Source organism: Peromyscus eremicus, chromosome 4, assembly GCF_949786415.1.
Source record: "Peromyscus eremicus chromosome 4, PerEre_H2_v1, whole genome shotgun sequence".
Lineage (NCBI taxonomy): Eukaryota > Metazoa > Chordata > Mammalia > Rodentia > Cricetidae > Peromyscus > Peromyscus eremicus.
Window position 1 is genome coordinate 32,388,279 of NC_081419.1, and position 20,769 is coordinate 32,409,047.

The 20,769-nt window shown below is 35.6% G+C and overlaps 1 protein-coding gene and 1 pseudogene across 4 annotated transcripts in view; both read right to left on the reverse strand.

Moving 5' to 3' along the window:
* The window catches only part of Prpf40a (pre-mRNA processing factor 40 homolog A), a 50,204-nt gene that overhangs the window by 14,725 nt on the left and 14,710 nt on the right, over positions 1–20,769 (reverse strand). For all 4 annotated transcript variants that reach the window (XM_059260473.1, XM_059260474.1, XM_059260475.1 and 1 more), the window contains exons 5-10: positions 19,504–19,520; positions 4,285–4,395; positions 2,961–3,081; positions 2,665–2,718; positions 1,318–1,342; positions 54–416 (exon numbers count right to left, since the gene is read on the reverse strand). In XM_059260473.1, the coding sequence (XP_059116456.1) occupies positions 54–416; positions 1,318–1,342; positions 2,665–2,718; positions 2,961–3,081; positions 4,285–4,395; positions 19,504–19,520 (691 nt within the window). The remainder of the gene's footprint in view (positions 1–53; positions 417–1,317; positions 1,343–2,664; positions 2,719–2,960; positions 3,082–4,284; positions 4,396–19,503; positions 19,521–20,769) is intronic.
* On the reverse strand, positions 18,765–19,250 carry LOC131909771 (ubiquitin-ribosomal protein eS31 fusion protein-like; annotated as a pseudogene).

Sequence of the window (20,769 nt, forward strand, 5' to 3'; positions counted from 1 at the left end):
CTTATAGTTTAAGTCAGGCACTGACTTTCAGAAGTCTGAGTTACTAAACTTACTCGGTTACAGTTTCTTGTTTAGATGGTTCCTCTCCAGTGTTACTGGAAATGTCACCACTTAAATCTTGAATGGCTGTAGTATTAGCAATCTGTGCTTGTTCTTCATTGGATATAGTTACTGCATTTTCATTATCGACAACAGTAGGAACAATGGAAGTAACTTCAGGCTCAGGAGCAACTGGAACACTTCCCACAGTATTAGTAGGTGTGGTGGAAGTATTGGCATTAGCAGCGGCTGCAGCGGCTGCAGCAGCCGCAACAACAGCAGCTGCTGCTTCTGCAGCAGCCATGGTACTCATAGTGGTAGGAATTTCTGTCGTAGGAACTGGGGCTGTTGATGTGGTAGTACATTCTTCTTGCTTGCTATACAGTAAAAGGGAGGAAGAGGGAGGAAAAGAGGGAATAAGATGGATAGAAGTGGGGAGGGAGAGAGAGAACTGGTCATTTCAATACTTTACAGTAAAGCTAAATAAAGTCAATTTTAAAATAACACTAAAGGAACAATCAAAGGGCTAAACAAATCTATTGACAGTAAACTAGAAAATCACCCAAAAAGATCACAGAATGAGATATCAATTTTATGCTTGTTTTAGAGAATATCTTGCCATACTGCCTATGCTGAGCTCAGATTCATATAGCCTTAGCCTCCTTGAGCAGAACTGGAATTACCATTATGTGTTATCGCTTCCAGCTTCTACCATTATTTGATTTAGCAAACTTGCACAATAACATGAAATGAACATTGATATAAAGGACTGTAATTTCCTAATGTCCAATTATTTCAAGAAAATCTCAATCTGTTACTTTGTATAACATCTTATTTGACATACAAAATTTTCATAAGAACTTTAAATCTACATTTCAATAATTAAAGGAAAGCTTTGTAGGCTGGAGGTATATAGATCACTAGTTGAGTGCTAAAATGTGCAAAACCTTAGGTCTATTCCTCAAGACTACAAAAAGGGAATTTAGTATAATAGAGGATATATATAGTTAAAATATTCTACTAATTCTCAAATGGAGAAAGTTATTAATTCATGAACAATTTATTCCATATTAAAGTACTTACTTGTCTAGCAAAGCATACACTTCAGTAAATATACTTGATTTTAAATTCCACCCCCTTGTAAAAATCTTCCAAAGACATCAAACCATTAGCTTAACCCTGTTAAATAGTATTTTTTTTAAAAAGTGGACAACTAAAACAAAAATGCTATGGAAATGGCCAAATTTATAAACCCTACTGAATTTTAAAATTGCTTACCTGCTTTCTTCAGCTTTGATCATAGCTATTAAAGAAAACAGAAAAGTCATCAACTAGTTTTTAAATATAACCACTGGGGAAAAAAAACTCTAAAAGGAGATGAAAGTACCATAATTTCATAAGATTTAATTTACCATCTGAAAAGCAATTTAAAACTCACTTTAAAGAGCAAGGGTTTGCCTTAGTTTCATCAAAGCCTCATTACAACAATGAAACATTTGACAACAGCAACTGTTTAGTAATCTTTTCCAATGCTGATGCTTCCAAAGGCTTGGCCTTGTAATCACTCTCTGAAAATATTCATAAGTTTGGAATACAACAGTATTGCCTCCAGGAATGAGACTATTTTTTAAAAGATAAAAATTTAAATTGGTATCAAACTCATGAAACTCCAGCCCATTTTTTATACTAGCACTGACAAGCAAATAAGCAGCTATGCAAACCAACAATTTGTAGTCATATCAGAAATGAGCTTGGCAATCTGTAAGTGAGCAATTTAGTATTCTATTGATAACATTATTATTAGCTCATGCTCAGACACTTTAGATAGAGCTTTAAAGATTTGAGCACTCAATATAGTCAATATTTGTTTTCATTCTAGGCTCAGGTAAACTTTAAACTTGCTGGTAAGACACATTATCTTTAATTTATCACTAGGGAATGAGGTGCTTCATGTAAGCAATGATATAAGCTTAAGTTTATGAACACATTTAACAAACTTACCACTCATTAGAGGAAAATATTTCTGAAAATCTATTAAAATGCAAAGAACCCCTCACATAACCTTTTGCTTAGCTAATCTAGAACAGTTTATGATAAAAGACTGTATTTTAAGGACAATAAAGTAACTCAATTCTTATTCAATGCTATTTTATGCCCTGAGTATTATGCTAGATAACCATCTTTTCTAAATCTTCAAAGGTTTCAAGTAACTGACAATATTGAAAACTATCTTCCTTAAATGAAATTTATTTACCTCAACTTTTAGATAAAAACATACTAGTACTATTTTTCATAACTAAAATGAAATCAGTATTAAGTATTAATACTGATAATATATGAAAAAAGTAACTACCACCGTCATTAAGCTTAATCACATGTCCCATGTATGCACCAACATTCAGAAGAATGAGTTTATATGTGAACTTGTTCAACATTCATGTTTATTTCAAATACCAAAGTACAACTTTAAAAACTGCAAGCTCATTTATAATATGACTCTTAAATAAAAGTGATTCTTTGAATTAATGTCTTTCACTGCAGATTTATCCATTCAAGGTTAGTGAAAATTAGTGACATACTCTAAATGTTAAATATAACAGAAAATGAATTATCAAAGCAGCTCACCATGCAGGTTTGATTTTGTAATAAGACCTCCAGCAACAATGGTATTCTGGTATCCTAGTTTCAATGGAATCAAATCAAATAAAGTCTATTTAAAATCTATAGAACTGAGATCTAGAGCAACAACAAAATAAAAGAGCCCATAAAACTGTTATATCATTAAAAATGTGCAGACAATTTAAATTTTTTTTTAAAAAAAGAATAAGGCCTTATTTGAAGAGCCCTATTCAGGGAGGACTGTTTCCAGGTGACTGGCATATAGGCAACAACTTCCCAGTAGAGTTGTTTTCCCATCTTACCTTCAAGATCCTCAAGTTCCTTTGGTTTGGCCCAGCGGGACTCTTTCGTTTGAGAATTATAGTAATAAGGCTTCCCAGAATCAGATTTGTACTCTTTCCACGGGCATTTAGACAAGAGTTGCTAAAGAAGGGAAAACGTTCAACAAATAACATATTCAGCATTGCTGACCATCCACACCCATTTTCATTAGATATTGTCTACCTGTGTAACTCTAAATATCAAAGTTGTCAATTATTGACTATACCATTTAACCTTTATAATAACACTACAGAATTTAGAGTCTCCTCCATTAACCAATATTATTCAAAGAGAAAGTAACTTGTCAAAGGTAATATACTTATTAGGAAGCACGGGGATGCTTCAAATCCAAGCAAATCTACCTCAAAGTGTGCTTTACCACTTCACTATAGGTAAAAACTGCCATCCCTAATTACTGAATGGAGTGTTCATCTATTTATGCAAATAAGACAAAAAAGAAAATTTGGGGAAAAGTATAATCTGATTCATCCATGCTAATATTTTAATTTCACAGTCAATAATTTATCACAACTTTATATGAATTATATATGTGAGGAACGTGAGGAAATAATAAAGATAGGACAAAACCAGTACATAAAGCTAATGTACAGGAGAGCAATTTAAAGTGCCTTTAAATCTCAGTATCTGTGTGAGCATGTGTGCCTATGAACGAGAAATAAAGAAGTGTTATCTATCAACCTTCCTTCTCAAACACTGTGTGCATATTAGATGACTTGAGGGGGAATGAATGAAAAATACAGTTACTGTCTTAAATTTCTTTACTTAAAAGAAGTTAAAAATGGAATACACCACTGGCTAGGTAAAACTTATTGTTCTTCAGTGAAAAGATCACCTCTTCCTAAGCACATCAACTACTAAACATTTGCAATACTGCTTGCTTAATTTTGTGCTTCAACCTTAACTGTGTCATATTTTATCTATTTTGAATGGTGAAATGTATAATACAAAATAAATACCTTTTCAGAAGCATTTCTACAAAGAGAAAATATTCTACTCTAAGAAAAGACAGTATTTTACAGGCAATTTAATTACACCAAACCCCATGGTTAACTGGAACTATTCACATGATTTTTAAAATCACATGTCATACTACATTGAGGAAAATTGCTTTCCCCTTCAAATTTATTCTTTAAAACACATCTGAACATAGGACGATAGTAACCCTAAAGTCTTTATTAACTCTTGTAACATGTAAGAACTGCTCTTTGGATAGCTTAATATAAAATTCTAAGGAATATACCCAAGCTACTTAACAGTCCTGATTCTTAGTCTTCAAATATTTACCTCAGCAGGTGTTTTAAGATCATCTGGTTTTTCCCAGGTAGACTGTTTTGTTTCAGTATTGTAATAATAAGTCCTTCCATCGGGTGATTTATGCTCTGTCCACATTGATTTCTAAAGGAAAAAAAATTACTGATAGTGTAAACTATCCAACATACGAAACACCAAATTTAAGTATAAAATGATTGTATTTTCTTTTTCTTTCTTTCTTTCTTATTTATTTATTTATTATTATTATTATTATTATTATTATTATTATTATTATTATTATTTTGGTTCTTCGAGACAGGGTTTCTCTGTGTAGCTTTGCGCCTTTCCTGGAACTCGCTTTGGAAGCCAGGCTGGCCTCGAACTCACAGAGATCCGCCTGACTCTGCCTCCCAAGTGCTGGGATTAAAGGTGTGCGCCACCACTGCCCGGCTATTTATTTATTTTTTAAAGGTATTTTGAGACAGGGTTTCTCTATGTGTATTCCTGGCTGTCCTGGAACTCACTTTGTAGACCAGGCTGGCCTCAAACTCACAAAGATCCACCTACCTCTGCCTCTTAAGTGCTAGGAGCATGCACCATCACAGCCCAGCTAAATGACTGTATTTGAACAGTTCAAATCACCTAAAATAACTTGTTAATGGAAGTAGAGAAGGAACTGGAAAACAAGGTAGCATGGATCAATTAAGGTTTTAGGACTATTCTTAGAATCATTATACATATGACTGCTCTCAGAAGAATAGTAACATTGTATTTTTTGCATAAGACAACCTTCCAGCAATATAAACCTACCCCATTGGACAAAATATACAAACTACGGATAGATATAAGATATATAAAGGTGTATAAATCATGCATTTATCTAGTCTAATTAAAAAACAAAACAGATTTTTTTGAGTTGATCTTGTATCCTGCTATGTTGCTGAAGGTGTTTATAAGCTGTATCAGTTCCTTGGTTGAATCTTTGGGGTCACTCAAGAATACTATCATGTCATCTGCAAATAGGGAAAGCTTGACTTCTTCCTTTCCAATTTGTATCCCCTTAATCTCCTTATGTTGTCTTACTGCTCTGGCTAGAACCTCAAGTACTATATTGAATAAGTATGGGGAGAGTGGACAGCCTTGCTTCGTTCCTGATTTTAGTGGAATCGCTTTGAGTTTCTCTCCGTTTAATTTGATGTTGGCTGTTGGCTTGCTGTAAATTGCCTTTATTTTGTTTAGGTATGTTCCCTGTATTCCTGATCTCTCCAAGACCTTTATCATGAAGGGGTGTTGGATTTTGTCAAATGCCTTTTCTGCATCTAGTGAGATGATCATGTGGTTTTTTTCTTTGAGTTTGTTTATATGGTGTATTACATTGACGGACTTTTGTATGTTGAACCACCCTTGCATCCCAGGGATGAAGCCTACTTGATCATGGTGGATTATTGTTTTGATGTGTTCTTGGAGTCTGTTTGCCAGTATTTTATTGAGTATTTTTGCATCAGTGTTCATGAGGGAGATCGGTCTGTAGTTCTCTTTCTTTGTTGTATCCTTGTTTGGTTTAGGAATCAGGGTAATTGTAGCCTCATAGAAGGAGTTTGGTAATGTTCCTTCTGTTGCTATTGTGTGGAACAGTTTAAAGAGTAATGGTATTAACTCTTCTTTGAAAATCTGGTAGAATTCTGCACTGAAACCATCTGGTCCTGGGCTTTTTTTGCTTGGGAGACTTTTAATGACTGTTTCTATTTCCTTAGGGGTTATTGGACTATTTAAATAATTTATCTGGTCTTGATTCAACTTAGGTATGTGGTACCTATCCAGAAAATTATCCATTTCTTTTAGATTTTCCAGTTTTGTGGAGTAGGTTTTTGAAGTATGACCAGATGATTCTCTGGATTTCCTCATTGTTTGTTGTTATGTCTCCCTTTTCACTTCTGATTTTGTTAATTTGGATGCTCTCTCTCTGTCTTTTAGTTAGTTTGGATAAGGGCTTGTCAGACCACATGAGAATAGGAAGAAGCAAAGTGCTAGAGAGGTCCACAGAAATCCACAAAGATACCTCCACAATAGACTACTGGCAATGGTCGAGAGACAGCCCGAACTGACCTAGTCTGGTGATAGGATAGCGAAACACCCTAATTCTCGTGCTAGAAACCTCATCCAATAACTGAGGGAACCGGATGCAGAGATCCACAGCCAGGCCTCAGGTGGAGCTCCAGGAGTCCAATTGGCGAGAAAGAGGAGGGTTTGTATGAGCGAGAATTGTTGAGATCAAGGTTGGAAAAAGCACAGGGACAAACAGCCAAACAAATGGAAATACATGAACTATGAACCAATAGCTGAGGAGCCTCCAACTGGATCAGGCCCTCTGGATAAGTGAGACAGTTGATTAGCTTGATCTGTTTGGGAGGCATCCAGGCAGTGGGACTGGGACCTGTCCTCAGTACATGTGCTGGCTGTTTGGAACCTGGGGTTTATGCAGGGACACTTGGCTCAGCCTGGGAGGAGGGGACTGGACCTGCCTGGACTGAGTCTACCAGGTTGATCTCAGTCCTCGGGGGAGTCTTTGCCCTGGAGGAGATGGGAATGGGGGGTGGGCTGGGGGGGAGACGGAAGGGGGGGCGGGAAGGGGGAGAACAAGGGAATTCATGGCTGATATGTAAAATTAAATTAAATTATAAAATAAAATTAAAAACAAAAAAACAAAAACAAAACAAAAAACCAAAAAAAAAACCCAAAACAAAACAGTATTCGGACAATTTTCTAAATTGATCCCTTATAAAGACATAGTTCACAAAACTAGGAAAAGTAAAGATGGTTTATTACAAAAAACACCAGCAAGATGAAAAGGGGGAAGGGGCTGAATCCAAGTATTTCAAAACAAAAGAAGTGAGATTTCCATGTGAAACTAAACATAAATCTACTCCTAATCAAGGGCCCAACAAAACAACTCAATAGTCTTATTTTTTTTTCAAACAGACTACTATACATATCACTAAGTCAAAATAAAACACAATTGGTATCACCTACTTGTTCAACACTAAGACTGTATTTTAAACTTACTGACAAATCTACTAAGACTGATTTTATCTACATCACTGTTGTGCTTGCATAAAAAGAGAAACAAAGTTGTTATAATAGTCCTTAAATTTCCTCACAATAAAGCCACTTTTTAATCAGTTGCTCATGTCCACTAGGTTACACTATCATCCACTAGAGCATCAATAACATTGGTGACATTTCTTTAAAAATAAAACAAAACACAACATAAGCAAAGAGTGAGCCTCATCATCGGTATATAACCATGGGGATAGAGTGCTCTGAGTCCATGAACTGCCTATTTCTTAGCATTCAAAGACACAACCTATTGCTTGTGGTTTGCTGCTAAGTCCAGTGGCTTGATCAGTTTTAGAGAAGCTTCCTCTCACCCAAAAGTTTACTGCTGGATAACATCTGACAGTACTCAGATCTACAGACAAAATGCCTAGTTATCTCTGTTCACCCTCTCAAATGAAGGAACAGTGTTCCGATTGCTTGTTCCATTCAGAGGCAATTGGGGGTCATTGTCTCTAGCTAGTGGGATCCTGGCAGCCCACCAGCCTCAAAGTTCTTTGGGGATAGTGCCTAAATCCAAAACAGCAAGCTTCCAGAGTAAATGAAGCTGTGCCACTGAAAATGTACTCTTGATAGGTCTAGCTTTCAGACCACATACCTATCAAGGGTACAGTATCTATGGCGGCGGGAAATAAAAGACACCTTACCCCAGGAGTCCTCCCCTCTCCTCAGAACTGAAGATTCCAATGTTAATGGGCAGAAAAGAAGTATCTCTAATTCTCTGTGGTTTCATTCTTCATTTTCTTTGGTAACCTACTTTTTAATCATGAGACTGTGGCAGGACACAAAATCTGCACAGGTTTAAATGAGGCAAAATCTCAGCACAAGAGGACTTGAATACAAAGTACCACACCTAACCATGAATCTCTATGGAATTGATACCTGCTAGGAAAGGGAAAAAATCCTTTTTCTTTTTCGGTTTTTCGAGACACGGTTTCTCTGTGTAAGAGCTCTACCTGTCCTTGAACTTTCTTTGTACACCAGGCTGGCCTTGAACTCAGAGTTCCATCTGCCTCTGCCTCCTAAGTGCTGGGGTTAAAGGCATGCACCAACACACCTGATTAAAAAATCTGTTTTCTTAAGTAGTGCATCACTGGGTATAACAATCACACTTTAGGGAAGTTTTGTTTTGGTATTTTTTTTTATTAGTTTTGTTTGCCTTTTTTGTTATTATTGTTGTTTGTTTAAGAAAGAACATGAAGTTGGGTGGATATGGAAGTAGGATCAGAGGGGAAGTGGGGAAAGGAAACGAATATGATCAAATATACTGTATGAAAATATTAGTTTTAAATAAGAGGGGGAAAGACAAAATCTAATCAGAGATACATAGTAATAGATACAAAGAAACACAAAAATATAATGCAATGTGACAGCCTCCAATTTTTATGACTTTTTAATACCTGAATCCAATGACTGAAATGCTAAACAACAATACTAATTATTAAAATGCTCAATGTACTGGCATAGTGCCTTTTACCTAATACCCCAAATGGAAATATTATAATAAATAATATTGAAATCCAGTGGAACATTAAGGAATATTGTGAAAATTAAATTCAAACTACCTTGAAAACCTGGAATAAATCAATATATTTTAGATGCATAAGACTTAGCATATTGGAACCAAAGACTATAACTAAGCTAAATATATCAATAAGGAAAGCCTGTGACCAGATGGATTTCACTGCTGAATTCCACCAGGCCTTCAAAGAACCAATACCAATACTCCTAAAACTATTCCACAAAGAAATGTTTCCAAATTTATCTTATAAAGCAAGTATTGCTCTAATTCCAAAATCATATAAATATAAAACATAAAAGAAAACAATACACTAATTTACCTTCAACACAGATGCAAAAATGCTTGGATTCAAGACTTATAAGCCAAATATTAGGTTGGTACAAAAGAAATGATGGTTTTTCCTTGGTTGAAATTTACCACTTTGATAATGGAATGTATTCTTTCTTAAAAGCTTTATTTTGAACTTGCACACTGAAATCAACCAGGCGCTGAAGTTGTAGAGATGTATAATGGATTTCGTACTTTCAATATCAATTTTTAAAAAAAGATTTATTTATTATGTATACACTGTTTTGCCTGCAGAATCCTGAAGGCCAGAAGAGGGCACTAGATCTCACTATAGACGGTTGTGAGCTACCATGTGGCAGCTGGGAATAAAATTCAACTCTGGAAGAGCAGTCAGTGCTCTTAACCTCTGAGCCATCTCTCCAGCCCCTCGGTATCAATTTTTTAATGCATGTATTCACCAACAAATCCAAGTCAAAGTCAGAACTAAGAAAAATAATTTGGATTTTACCCTCTTCCATAACTTGGGCCCATTAACTTGCATTCAGTCCTTCCTTATTCTTTAATAATATATATGTAAATTATTGGCTAGGTTTGTATGAGATAAAGAACATGTGGTTTTAGTCTAAGACTTTGTAATCTCATTCATTATTATACATTCTAAATCCACTTTTTTAAAAGCATTTTATGGTTTCAATTTTCTTTAGAGCTAAATGATACTTTATTTCATACATGTACAGGTTTCCATTATCCATTTATTTATCTGCTAATGGACAACTAGGTTGGCTCCGTTCCCTGCTACAGTGAGTAGAGCTGCAATAAACACAGTGGTGCAGTTATCTTTACTGTAAGATATGGAGTTCTCTGGGTATAGGAACATGAGTGGAACAGCTAGGTCATTTCGGTCTATTTTCTGTAAATGAGTATTTTGTCTGTATTTAACTGTGTGCTACATGTGTGCCTTGTTCTCACAGTGGCCAAAAATGGACATAGGAGCACCTGGAATTGGGGATACTGATGGTTGAAAACCTGCCATGAGTGCTGGGAATCAAAGCTGGGTCCTCCAGAGAATGTCTTAACTGCTCTAGCCCCTATTTTTTATTTTTGAGCAATCTTCAAACTGATCTTACTCAGTTGACTTAATCTGCACTGCCATCAACAGTCAAGTTCAACACACTCTCCAACACCATCACTTATTAATGATAGCCATTTCGAGTGGGTGAAGTATGAATTTTTGTACTTTTTCCTTTTTTATCTTGAAATTATCATTGTATTCTAATATTTATTTCTTTAGAGTTATATTTATGACTATTTATCCTAATTTCTTTCTTCCAATAATACATTGCTGGTATATATGAAGGCTATTATTTTTAAACCAACCTATTGCAAGCAATGAGACTGAAGCTGTAGTCGGATTCGCTGCGTAATTCTACCAGACTATTACCGGAACCTGCAACTTTACTGTGTTTATTAGGTTCAAAAGTTTTCTAGTAGACTTTATGGGGTCTTTTAAGTAAAGGGAATGAGGATAGTTGAATTCTTCCTTTCCTATTTTTAATCACCTTTATGTCTTTCTCTTGTCTACTTGAAACAGCTAAGACCTGGAGCACTGTATCAAATAAGAAAGGGGAGAGTAGGCATCCTTGTCTTGTTCCTGACTTAAAGGAAATACTCAGTTTGTCTCCATTTAATATAACATTGCCTATTGGTTTGTTGAAACTTTACCAATGTCTTTTCTGTGTCAATTGTAATAATCATGTCTGTCTTTAAGTTTACTTATGTGGTATATTACACTTTATGTAATGTTGAGCCAACCTTGCCTTTTGAGGATGAAGCTTCCTTGTTTATAATATATGATCTTCTTCTTTTTTTTTTTTTGGTTTTTCGAGACAGGGTTTCTCTGTGTAGCTTTGCACATTTCCTGGGACTCACTTGGTAGCCCAGGCTGGCCTCAAACTCACAGAGATCCGCCTGGCTCTGCCTCCCGAGTGCTGGGATTAAAGGCGTGCGCCACCACCGCCCGGCAATATATGATCTTCTTAATGTGTTCTTAAATTCATTTTCCAAGTAACAGGCATTTCTGAATCTCTGTTCAAAGAAACTGTCTGTAGGTTTTTTTCATTCTTTTGTTTTTACCTGGTTTTGTTATCAAAATAATACAGACTTCATGGAATGAATTTCTATAGAGTGTTCCTTCTTCATTTTTTACCTTACAGAACAAATTAAGAACAGGAATGAGATCTTCCTAGCCAGTTTGATAGAATTCAGTAGTTAATCAGTCTGGTCCTACTTAGGCTTTTCTTCAAGGGGAGACTTAATCACAGCTTCAATCTCATTGCTTGTAATGGGTTGGTTTAAGTTAATTACACCTTTGGAATTTAATTTTAGTAGGTGATACAGATTTTGAAATTGTTCTGTTTCTTCCGAGTTGTCCCATTTTTCAGAGTATTCATTCACAGTAATCTTCAATAGTGTTTTTAAAAATTGTGCCTCCTTCCTCCTCTTTTTTGTTGTTGTTTTGAGTCAGTCTCTTTATATAGCCCTAGCTGTCCTAGAGCTCTTCACTATGTATACCAGACTGGCCTCAAAGTCAAGAGATCCTCCTGTCTCTGTCACCACACTGGGCTCCCTCTTTCTTTTTGTTAGACTGGCTAAAGGTTAGTTAATCTTAGTAACTTTTTCAAAGATGAAGTTTTGCTTCCTCAATTTTGTATATTTTAATTTCCTTTTCATTAATTTCTTTAGTTATTGCAGTCTGTGTTTGGGATGGGCCACTTGTTTTAGCTAGCAAAGATATCAAAAAAGGAAAAGGGTGGCATAGCACACACCTTTAATCCCAGCACCCGGGAGGTAGAGTTTGAGGCCAGCCTGGTCTACAGCGCGAGATCCAGGACAGGCACCAAAACTACAGAGAAACCCTGTCTCAAAAAAGGAAAACACACACACACACACACACACACACACACACACACACACACACACACGAAAACTACCAGGTAAATGGAAAATATAAATATACAGGCAGAGCTATCCTTGTATCAGACAAAATAAACTTGGAGTCAAAGCTAATTAGAAATGATAAAGAGGGAATGTATTAGTCTGGGTTCTCTAAGTTACAGAACCAATAGGGAACAGAACGTAAAGTGGCTTATAGCCTTTGGTCCAGTTAGTTAAAAATGGCTGTCTATCAAAAGAAAACCCAAGAATCCCGTAGTTGTTCAGTTCAGGAGGCTAGATATCTCCGCTGGTTTAAGTATATGCCAGCATCAAAAAGTAAGCTCTAATACCAGCGAAGGAATGAACTTGCCAGCTAGAGTGAGGGCAAAGAGCAAGAACTTCCATCTTCCATATCCTTTATATAGGCTACCTCCAGAAGGTGTGACCTAAATTTAAGGTGGATCTTCCCACCCTAAGATCTGGATTTAGGGTGGTTCTTCCCACTTCAAATGATTAAATTAAGAAAAGAAAAAAAAAAATCCTAACAAGTGTACCTAGTAGCTTAATTTTTAGTGTCCCCTGCCCCCATATAGGTGACAACCAAGAATTATCATCAGGGCACTACACGTTAAGATGAAATAATTCAAAGTATAACAACTGTAAACATTTATAGACGCAAAGCCGGGTGGTGGTGACGCACACCTTTGATCCCAGCACTGGGGAGGCAGAGCCAGGCGGATCTCTGTGAGTTCAAGGCCAGCCTGGTCTACAGAATGAGATCCAGGACAAACACCAAAACTACAGAGAAATCCTGTCTCAAAACAAACAAACAAACAAACAAAAACAAAAATGCATTTATGGACCAAATACTGGAGTAGAGCCCAATACTATGAAACAAATACTGAAAGATATAAAAGATAACGTAAGTCCTGACAATAGTGGGGGACTTCAATACTACACATATTTAGATACGTCTTCCAAACTAAGAACAAATAATGAAACCTCACAGCTAAAATATACTATGAATAAACTGGGCTTAACAGATACATATAGAATATTCCAATCAAGAGGTAGGGAAATACTAGTTTTCTCAGAAGTATATAGAAACTTCTCCAAAATCAATTATGTCACAGAACACAGACCAAGTCTCAACATATACAAACATGCCTGCACACAGATATAGAGACCAGTATTCCTTCTGTTCTACCAGATCATAATGGAATAAACCTAAAAATCAATAATAAGAAACAAACAAATATTTGGAGAATGAATAGTCAGTCATCCAAACAACCAGAGAGGAAATAACGCAATTCATAGACAAGTGACAATGAAAACACATCCAAATCAGAACTTCTGAGACACACAGCCAAGGCAGCCTAGAGAAGGTTATACCAGTAAGTGATCATATTAAAAAAAAAAAAAAAAGCAACAAAAACCAAGATATCAAAATAGACAACTTCATTATGCACAAGGATCTCAAATATTTTCTTTTTTTTTTGGGGGGGGGGGGGCGGGGGTGTTTTCCAAGACTGGGTTTCTTTGTGTAGTTTAGCCCACGGCCCAGCTCAAATACATTCTTAATACAAGAGATTAGTGTTTTAATATACATCTCTCACATTTTTTATTAAAGAATATTGGTCACTGTTTATATATGAAAATTTTAGAGAAAATGAAAATTCAAACAATTTTCCTAAGTTTAAAATACTGGTAAAGCAGCAAACAGAACTCAAAACATCAACAGAACATTTGTTCCAGGCACTGATAACAAATACACTAACAACACAGAGGAGATTTGAGAAGTTTGCAAAGGAGAGCAATGTCTTCAAGATGAGAAGCTAGGGAGCTGGCCCTCCAAAGCTGGTAATGATCATCAACGCTGATCATTTTTAAAAGAAGTGGCCAAAGAATTCAGTATGGAACATTCAGCAGTCACTTGGCATTTGAAGAAAATTGGAAAGGTGATAAAGCTTGCTAAGTGGGAAGGGTGCCTCATGAACTGACCAAAAATTAAAAAAAAAAAAAAAAAAAAAATGCTGAACCTACATTTCCCTTTACTCTATGCAACAACAAAAAAAAACATTTCTTGAATGGATTATGATATGCTATGACAAATGTGCTTATGTGTGACTATCAGCAATAACGAGCTAAGTGGTTAAGAGCCAGAAGTTCCAATGTACTTTCTAATGCAAAGTTTGCATCAAAAAGTGGTCCTGGTGCAGATCTGATCTACTACAGCTTTATGAATCTCACTGCATCTGAGAAGAATGTTCACCAAATTGGGCAGGTTTTCTAGCTACACTAAAAAAACTCAAAATGCCTACAGCCAGGTATGATCAACAGAAAAGGTTCAATTCTTCCCCCAAATGTTTAACAACACATGATATAACCAACACTTCAAAATTTGAATGAAGAGCTATTAATAAGCTCATTATCTAATATCTGATCTCTTGCCAACTTAACTACTTCAAACATTCTGACAACTTTTTGCAGGGAATACACCTCTATAATCAGTGAAATGAAGAGAATACATTCCAAGAATCCTACTGAATCTGGAAGGACTTTTACAAAATGGGAATAAACATAACTTTTTTTTTTTTTCCTTTTCAGTTTTTTGAGACAGAGTTTCACTATGTAGCCCTGGCTGTCCTGGAACTCATGCTGGCTGTCCTAGAACATGCTCTGTAGACCAGGCTAACCTCAAACTCAGAGACCCACCTGCCTCTGCCTCCCAAGTGCTGGGATTAAAGGCATGTAACAACACTGCCTGAACAAACTTTTTGTTGGCAAAAATACATTGAGTAAAATTGTTAATATGTTTATTAATGAAGATGTGTTTCAGCCTAGTTTTGATCTGAAATTTATGGTCTGAAACTGCAATTCTTTTTTGCACTAACCCAATGTAATGAAATATTAACAAAATCACACGTTATGATCAAGTTCATTTCACCTGAGGGATTCAGGATGGTTCAACATATAATCCAATAAAAGTAACATAGCACATAAATAAGATATAATATCCTTACTACATGTAAGGGAAAAAACAATAAAACTCAACATGTGTTCATGAAGAACTGGGGATGTAAATCAGTTGAGAGGACACCGAAGTCGACTCAATCTCCAGTCCACATAACCTGGGTATGGTGATGTTCACCCTGTAACACCAGCATTTGGGAGGTACAGTCAGGATGATCAAAAGCTCAAGAGCAGTTTGGGCTACATAGAATTCCAGACCCTGTTTCTCTAAAGCAAAACAAAAAAAAACCGGAGGGAGGAAGAAAGGAAGGTGAGGCGGTCACAGGAGAAAACAAACTTGCCCTGAAGAAATCTGGAAAAAAGGACCATACCTCAACATAAATACAGTATATGGCAAGTGTAAAGGCAGTATTAGACGAAAAGAAGAAAATCTCAAGGTATTTCTTTTAAAAGGGGTGTCAATTCTTTCCACCTTTATTCAATAAAATGCTTGGATTCTTAGCAGTTGAGTAAGATAAAGAGGTACAGAAAGGAAATAGTATCAAATAATCCCTATTTGAAAATAACCCTATATTAAAAAAAATCCCAAAGATTCCACCAGAAAACTCAGAAATGACATTTTCAGTAAAGTAGTAGAGTGCAAAATCAACATGCAAAAATTAGTAGCTTTTATATATACTAAGCATTATAAAGTAATTTTTATATACAAATAGTGAATACACTTGAGAAATAAATTAGGAAAATCATCCTATAAACCACAGCCTCAAAACAAAATAATTAGAAATACATTCAATTAAGTAAGTGAAATACCTTTATAATGAAAACTTTGTGTAACACCGAAGAAAGAAAAAAGACAGAAAGACCTTCTATATTACTCGTTCAGCAGAATTAGTATTAGGAAATAGCTCTGTTACCAAAAGTACCCAAAGCTTAAACGCAATCCCCACCAAAATCTGAAAAACAATCTTCAAAGAATTATACAATTCTTATGAATATCCAAAGCATTCTTCAAAAATGCTAGTCCTCTGGAGTCAGAAGAAGGCAATTTCTGAGTTGCAGGCCAGCCTGGTCTACAGAGACATCTACAGGAGATCCAGAGATATATAAACACCCTTTCTCAAAAATAAAAAAAAAAAAAAAGCCAGTTACCAACACTGACTTCAAATTTCACTAAAGAGCCACAATAAATAAAAATGAACAATGAACAGAACAAGATACAAAGGAAAAACCAGACATGACTATATTAGTTACCTTATTATTATGAAGACACTTGACAGAACAATTTAATGACAATTCATTTTGGTTCAAAGTTTCAAAGTCCATTAAAGCAGAGAAAGTATGGTAGGTGGGCAAGAATCAGAAAGCAAGCTACCACCCTCTGCCTTTCTACCTTTTGTTCCATCTGAGCTTCCAGTCTACAAACTGGCGTCCCATAAACTTAAGAGTCCGTCTTTTCCTTAGTTTATCCACTGTAAATTTTCTCACAGAAATAAACTCACCAATCTTCCTGCATGAGTCTCCATAAAGTTCAGTTGACAATGAAAACCACAACCAAGGGAACAGGTTACAGGAAAAAAATGAAACCAATCAAAAAACCCTTATGAACATTTCAGCCATTTGATTCACAACAAGGAGTAACAAAATACATTGGAAATATGACAGCTTCAGTAAATTATGCCCGGAAAACTGGGTGGATATCCACTTAGAATGAAACTGGGTCTTTTTCTCTTACTTTATAAAAATGAATTCAAAGTGGATCAAAGAACTTAATGCAAGACCTAAAACATTGAAATCAGTAAAAGAAACACTTCAGGATATAGTTACTTTCTGGATGGAAAATACCTCAGGAAATAGTATAAGAACTGACAAGCAGGATTTTATCAAAGTTAAAAACTCATGCACAGCAAAAGAAACAACACAGTAGAGAGATGGACTAATGGTAGACAAATCTTTGCCAGCTATTCATCTCACATATGAGGAATACCTGGATTACATCAAAATAAAACATCCAAAGAACAGTACCATCAGTAAGTGGACAAGTGAACTGAGCAGACATTTTTGTCGTTTTTTGAAACAAGGTCTCTCCATATGGCCATGGCTTTCCTGGAACTTACTATGTAGACCAGCTAGCTTCCACCTCAGAGATCCATCTGCCTTGGCCTCCCAAGTGCTTGGATTAAATGAATGTGCCACCATACCCAGAAAGCAGACAATTCTTAAGAAGTACAAAAGACCTATAAATATATGAGAGAATAACTCAATAGCCTTAGCTAAGAGGGAAATGCAAAGAAGTTCATTTACTTCTGGCAGTCAAAACTGGAATTATTAAGAAAAGAAAAAACAACAAACTACAAATGCTGTCAAGGTTGTATAGGAAATAGGAACCCTCATACACTGTTGCTGGGAAGGTAAATTAGTATAGCTACTTCAGAAACATGAGGTTATTCAAAAAACTAAACTAGGATTTGCTATACCACTTCTCAGTTATATTCCTGAAGGAATCAAGTCAAAACACAAGGGAGACTTGCACACTCGTATTTAACAAGACACCCTCCAAGACAGACAAGTTAGGTTCCAATAAATAATGGAGAACTTTTATAAAACAGGACTTAACTTGAGAAGGGACAAACAAAAGGAGGATAAATATATTCAAAGTTTATTATATGCATGCGTGAACATGTAATAATGAAACCCATTATTCTATACACTAAAGGTTAATGAAAATAAAGAATACATTTTCTTGATTTTGTCCAAACTATTATTTTAAGGAGAAAGTTTCAGTTATCTGTTTACTATAAGATGAACAGTTTAAATTATTAGTGTGTAAGTCAAATACTCTAACAGTTGTAACGTTTTCTTCACAAGATAAAGCAAGTTAAGTAGTTACTAATACTTGCTATATTAAGTCTACTAATAAAAACATGAAAACAAATCAAGAGTAATTTTCCTACAAGTTATACGACTTTTTAAAACTATGAGTTTCCTAAAAGAACTTAGAATATGTACAATTCAACAAGTTTACTTTGTAAAATCTAACAAAGACTTGGATGAACAGTTTGCATGAGCCAATTCTAGGAAAGTATGTGAGCCTCTAGGACATTATAGGCGTTATATAAGATTCTGCCTAAAAAAAGTAAAAATTCTACTTCAACCTTCCTTGGCTTCACCTATTTCTTACTCCCTGGCCATTCTGATTTTTTCCACACCATACTTTTCTTACACACCAAAGTAATGTCTTTGGTCATGCTATTAAGATGGTGGCATTAACCACAGACCAAACAAATAGAGTTGTCAGATCTTAGATTTTTCAAACTTCAAAACTGTATGAAATATAAATCTTTCTTCTTGCCTTTGGTGAGTAGGGGGTGGGAGTATATGCACACACCATTGCAAATGCAGATATAGGCCAGAGAAGGACTTTGGAGTCTACTGCTCTCTGTCTTACTCTTGTATCAAAATAGAAGTTTACTGATTTGTTTGGCTAAGCTCGTCAGCCAGCTCTTGGGACTCTCCTGTCTTGGCTCTCAATGCTGGGGTTATAGGCATGTATGCTTCTACATTGATGATAAAGATTTGAAATTAGGTTCTTATGCTTATAGAGCAAACACTTACTCACAGAGCCATCTCTCCAGTTCCAAACATCTCTTTTTTGCCCCCCAGCCCCAATTCCTGTTCTTTTTTATTAACTCAAGCACAACTCCTTGTCTTCTGGTTTGTTGAAAAAGTTAAGTCAGACAACATTTGCCACAGTAATGTCTGTCAAAGTGACTGGCCATGAAATCTCCAGCACCACATTCATCAGGACACTCTTCACAAAGGCAACTAATTTTGCATTTTCATCCACCTAACAAAATTTCAGCACAGCCAACTTAACCTTTCTCTTTTGCTTAGTCTTCTTGGGAATGCTGTAAGACTTCTTCCTTTCCTCGGCACCCCCAGGAAGTCTCAACACAGAATGAAAGGTGGACTTTCATGGAATGTGGTAGTCAGACAGAGTATGGCATTTTTCAGCTGCTTACCAGCAAAGCCTTTAATGAGCAGGAGGAATTCCCTCCTTAACCTGGAGCTTGGATTTTACCTTTTCTATAGCATCTGAAAGTTCAACCTCAAGGGTGATGGTCCTCCCCATAAAGGTCTTTATGAAAATCTCCATGTTGGTGCTGTTTCCACCACAAATGGCCAAATGGAAAACCAAAAGCCTGTTTTCTTTACAAAAGTAATTGGCCTTGGTATTTTGAAACAGTCACATAAAATAGAAATAATCTCTCCTAACTCTCATGAAAATTAGATTCTAAAATAGTTTCAACATTTGGCATGGGAAACTTAGGACTGGTTTAACACATAAATCTTTAGAAAACAAGGATCAATGCAGTAGGTTAAAAAAATGTAAAGAAGCAAGTAATAGTTTAAACAGTACTTACTGCACCAGATGCTGCACCTAAAAGACAAAATATTTATAGTGGTAAGTGAAGTGATCCTTAACAGTTCCAATATTTATTATTATTTCTTCCTTTCTGTTCTTATTAAAGCTTATAAGCTGTCCCATATTATCTGTTGACTTGCTTCCCATTCCACAAACAAAACATATATCTATAGCACATAGCATTTTCAGAACTTGAGCTTTCAATCTCCAAAGTTAATTGTCAGTTGCCAAAATGAGAAACATTCATCTTGCTTTCTGGCTATTCTGTCAATCTCATTTTATTCCTTTCTTTCTTATATATGCTACAAAAGTACAATAATGCCTCTATTCTCTAACTTTTGCCAAACTCAGTTACTTTACTCCTATGCATGTGCTATTGTGTATCACAGTACTCATGAGACACCATACACACTTGCTTAAAATTTAAATTACAATTAAATAATTTTAAAAAATAGTTCTTCAAATGAACTAGCCCCATTTCACATACCAATTACATGTAGTTAGTAGCAACTGTATGATACTAAGTATAGGTTACAGAACACTTACACCATTGCAGAAAGTTTTGTTAGTGTCCTACACTACCATATATATAAAATGTAAGGGATTTCAGGTGTTTGTTAGGGACAAAACTCATACAAATAATGTCTAACTTTAGAAACTAGTCAACTTAAAATGTTAAGTAACAGAGAAAGCAAAGACTGTACAACAAAACAGAACAAAGGTTTACATATAAGGAAAGCATTTAATTGACTATAAGTATCAACAATAGATACAAAGCAGTGGAAAGGTAAGTTGACTATGAGGACCCAGGAGGTAACAACAACAAAAATGACTGTGAAGTAGCCCAGAAGTCCATGACAAGAAAATACTTCACATCTAACAAGAGAAGCTACCATCTCTTCCCATGTTCCCTAAGTAGAAATATGGACTCAGGAGAGTTCATTCATTAAGCAAATATTCTCTGAGCCCTGACTATGTTGGCAGGACTGTTAATCACTGAAATTCAGGTCAAATGTTTCAATATAAATCCTAAGTATTTAATAATAATTACAAAATATAAAATTATGATAACCAAAGGTTTTACATAATAAATTTGAATTAAGAATGCAATTATAAATGCTATCTGTCTATTGTCAGATATTGAGAAAATATTAACCAATCATAAAGATCAGTTTTAAAAACTAATTTTATGTGCATGAGTGGTTTGTCAAAATATATGTATGTACAGCACATGCATGCCTGGTATCTGAGGAGGCCAGAAGAA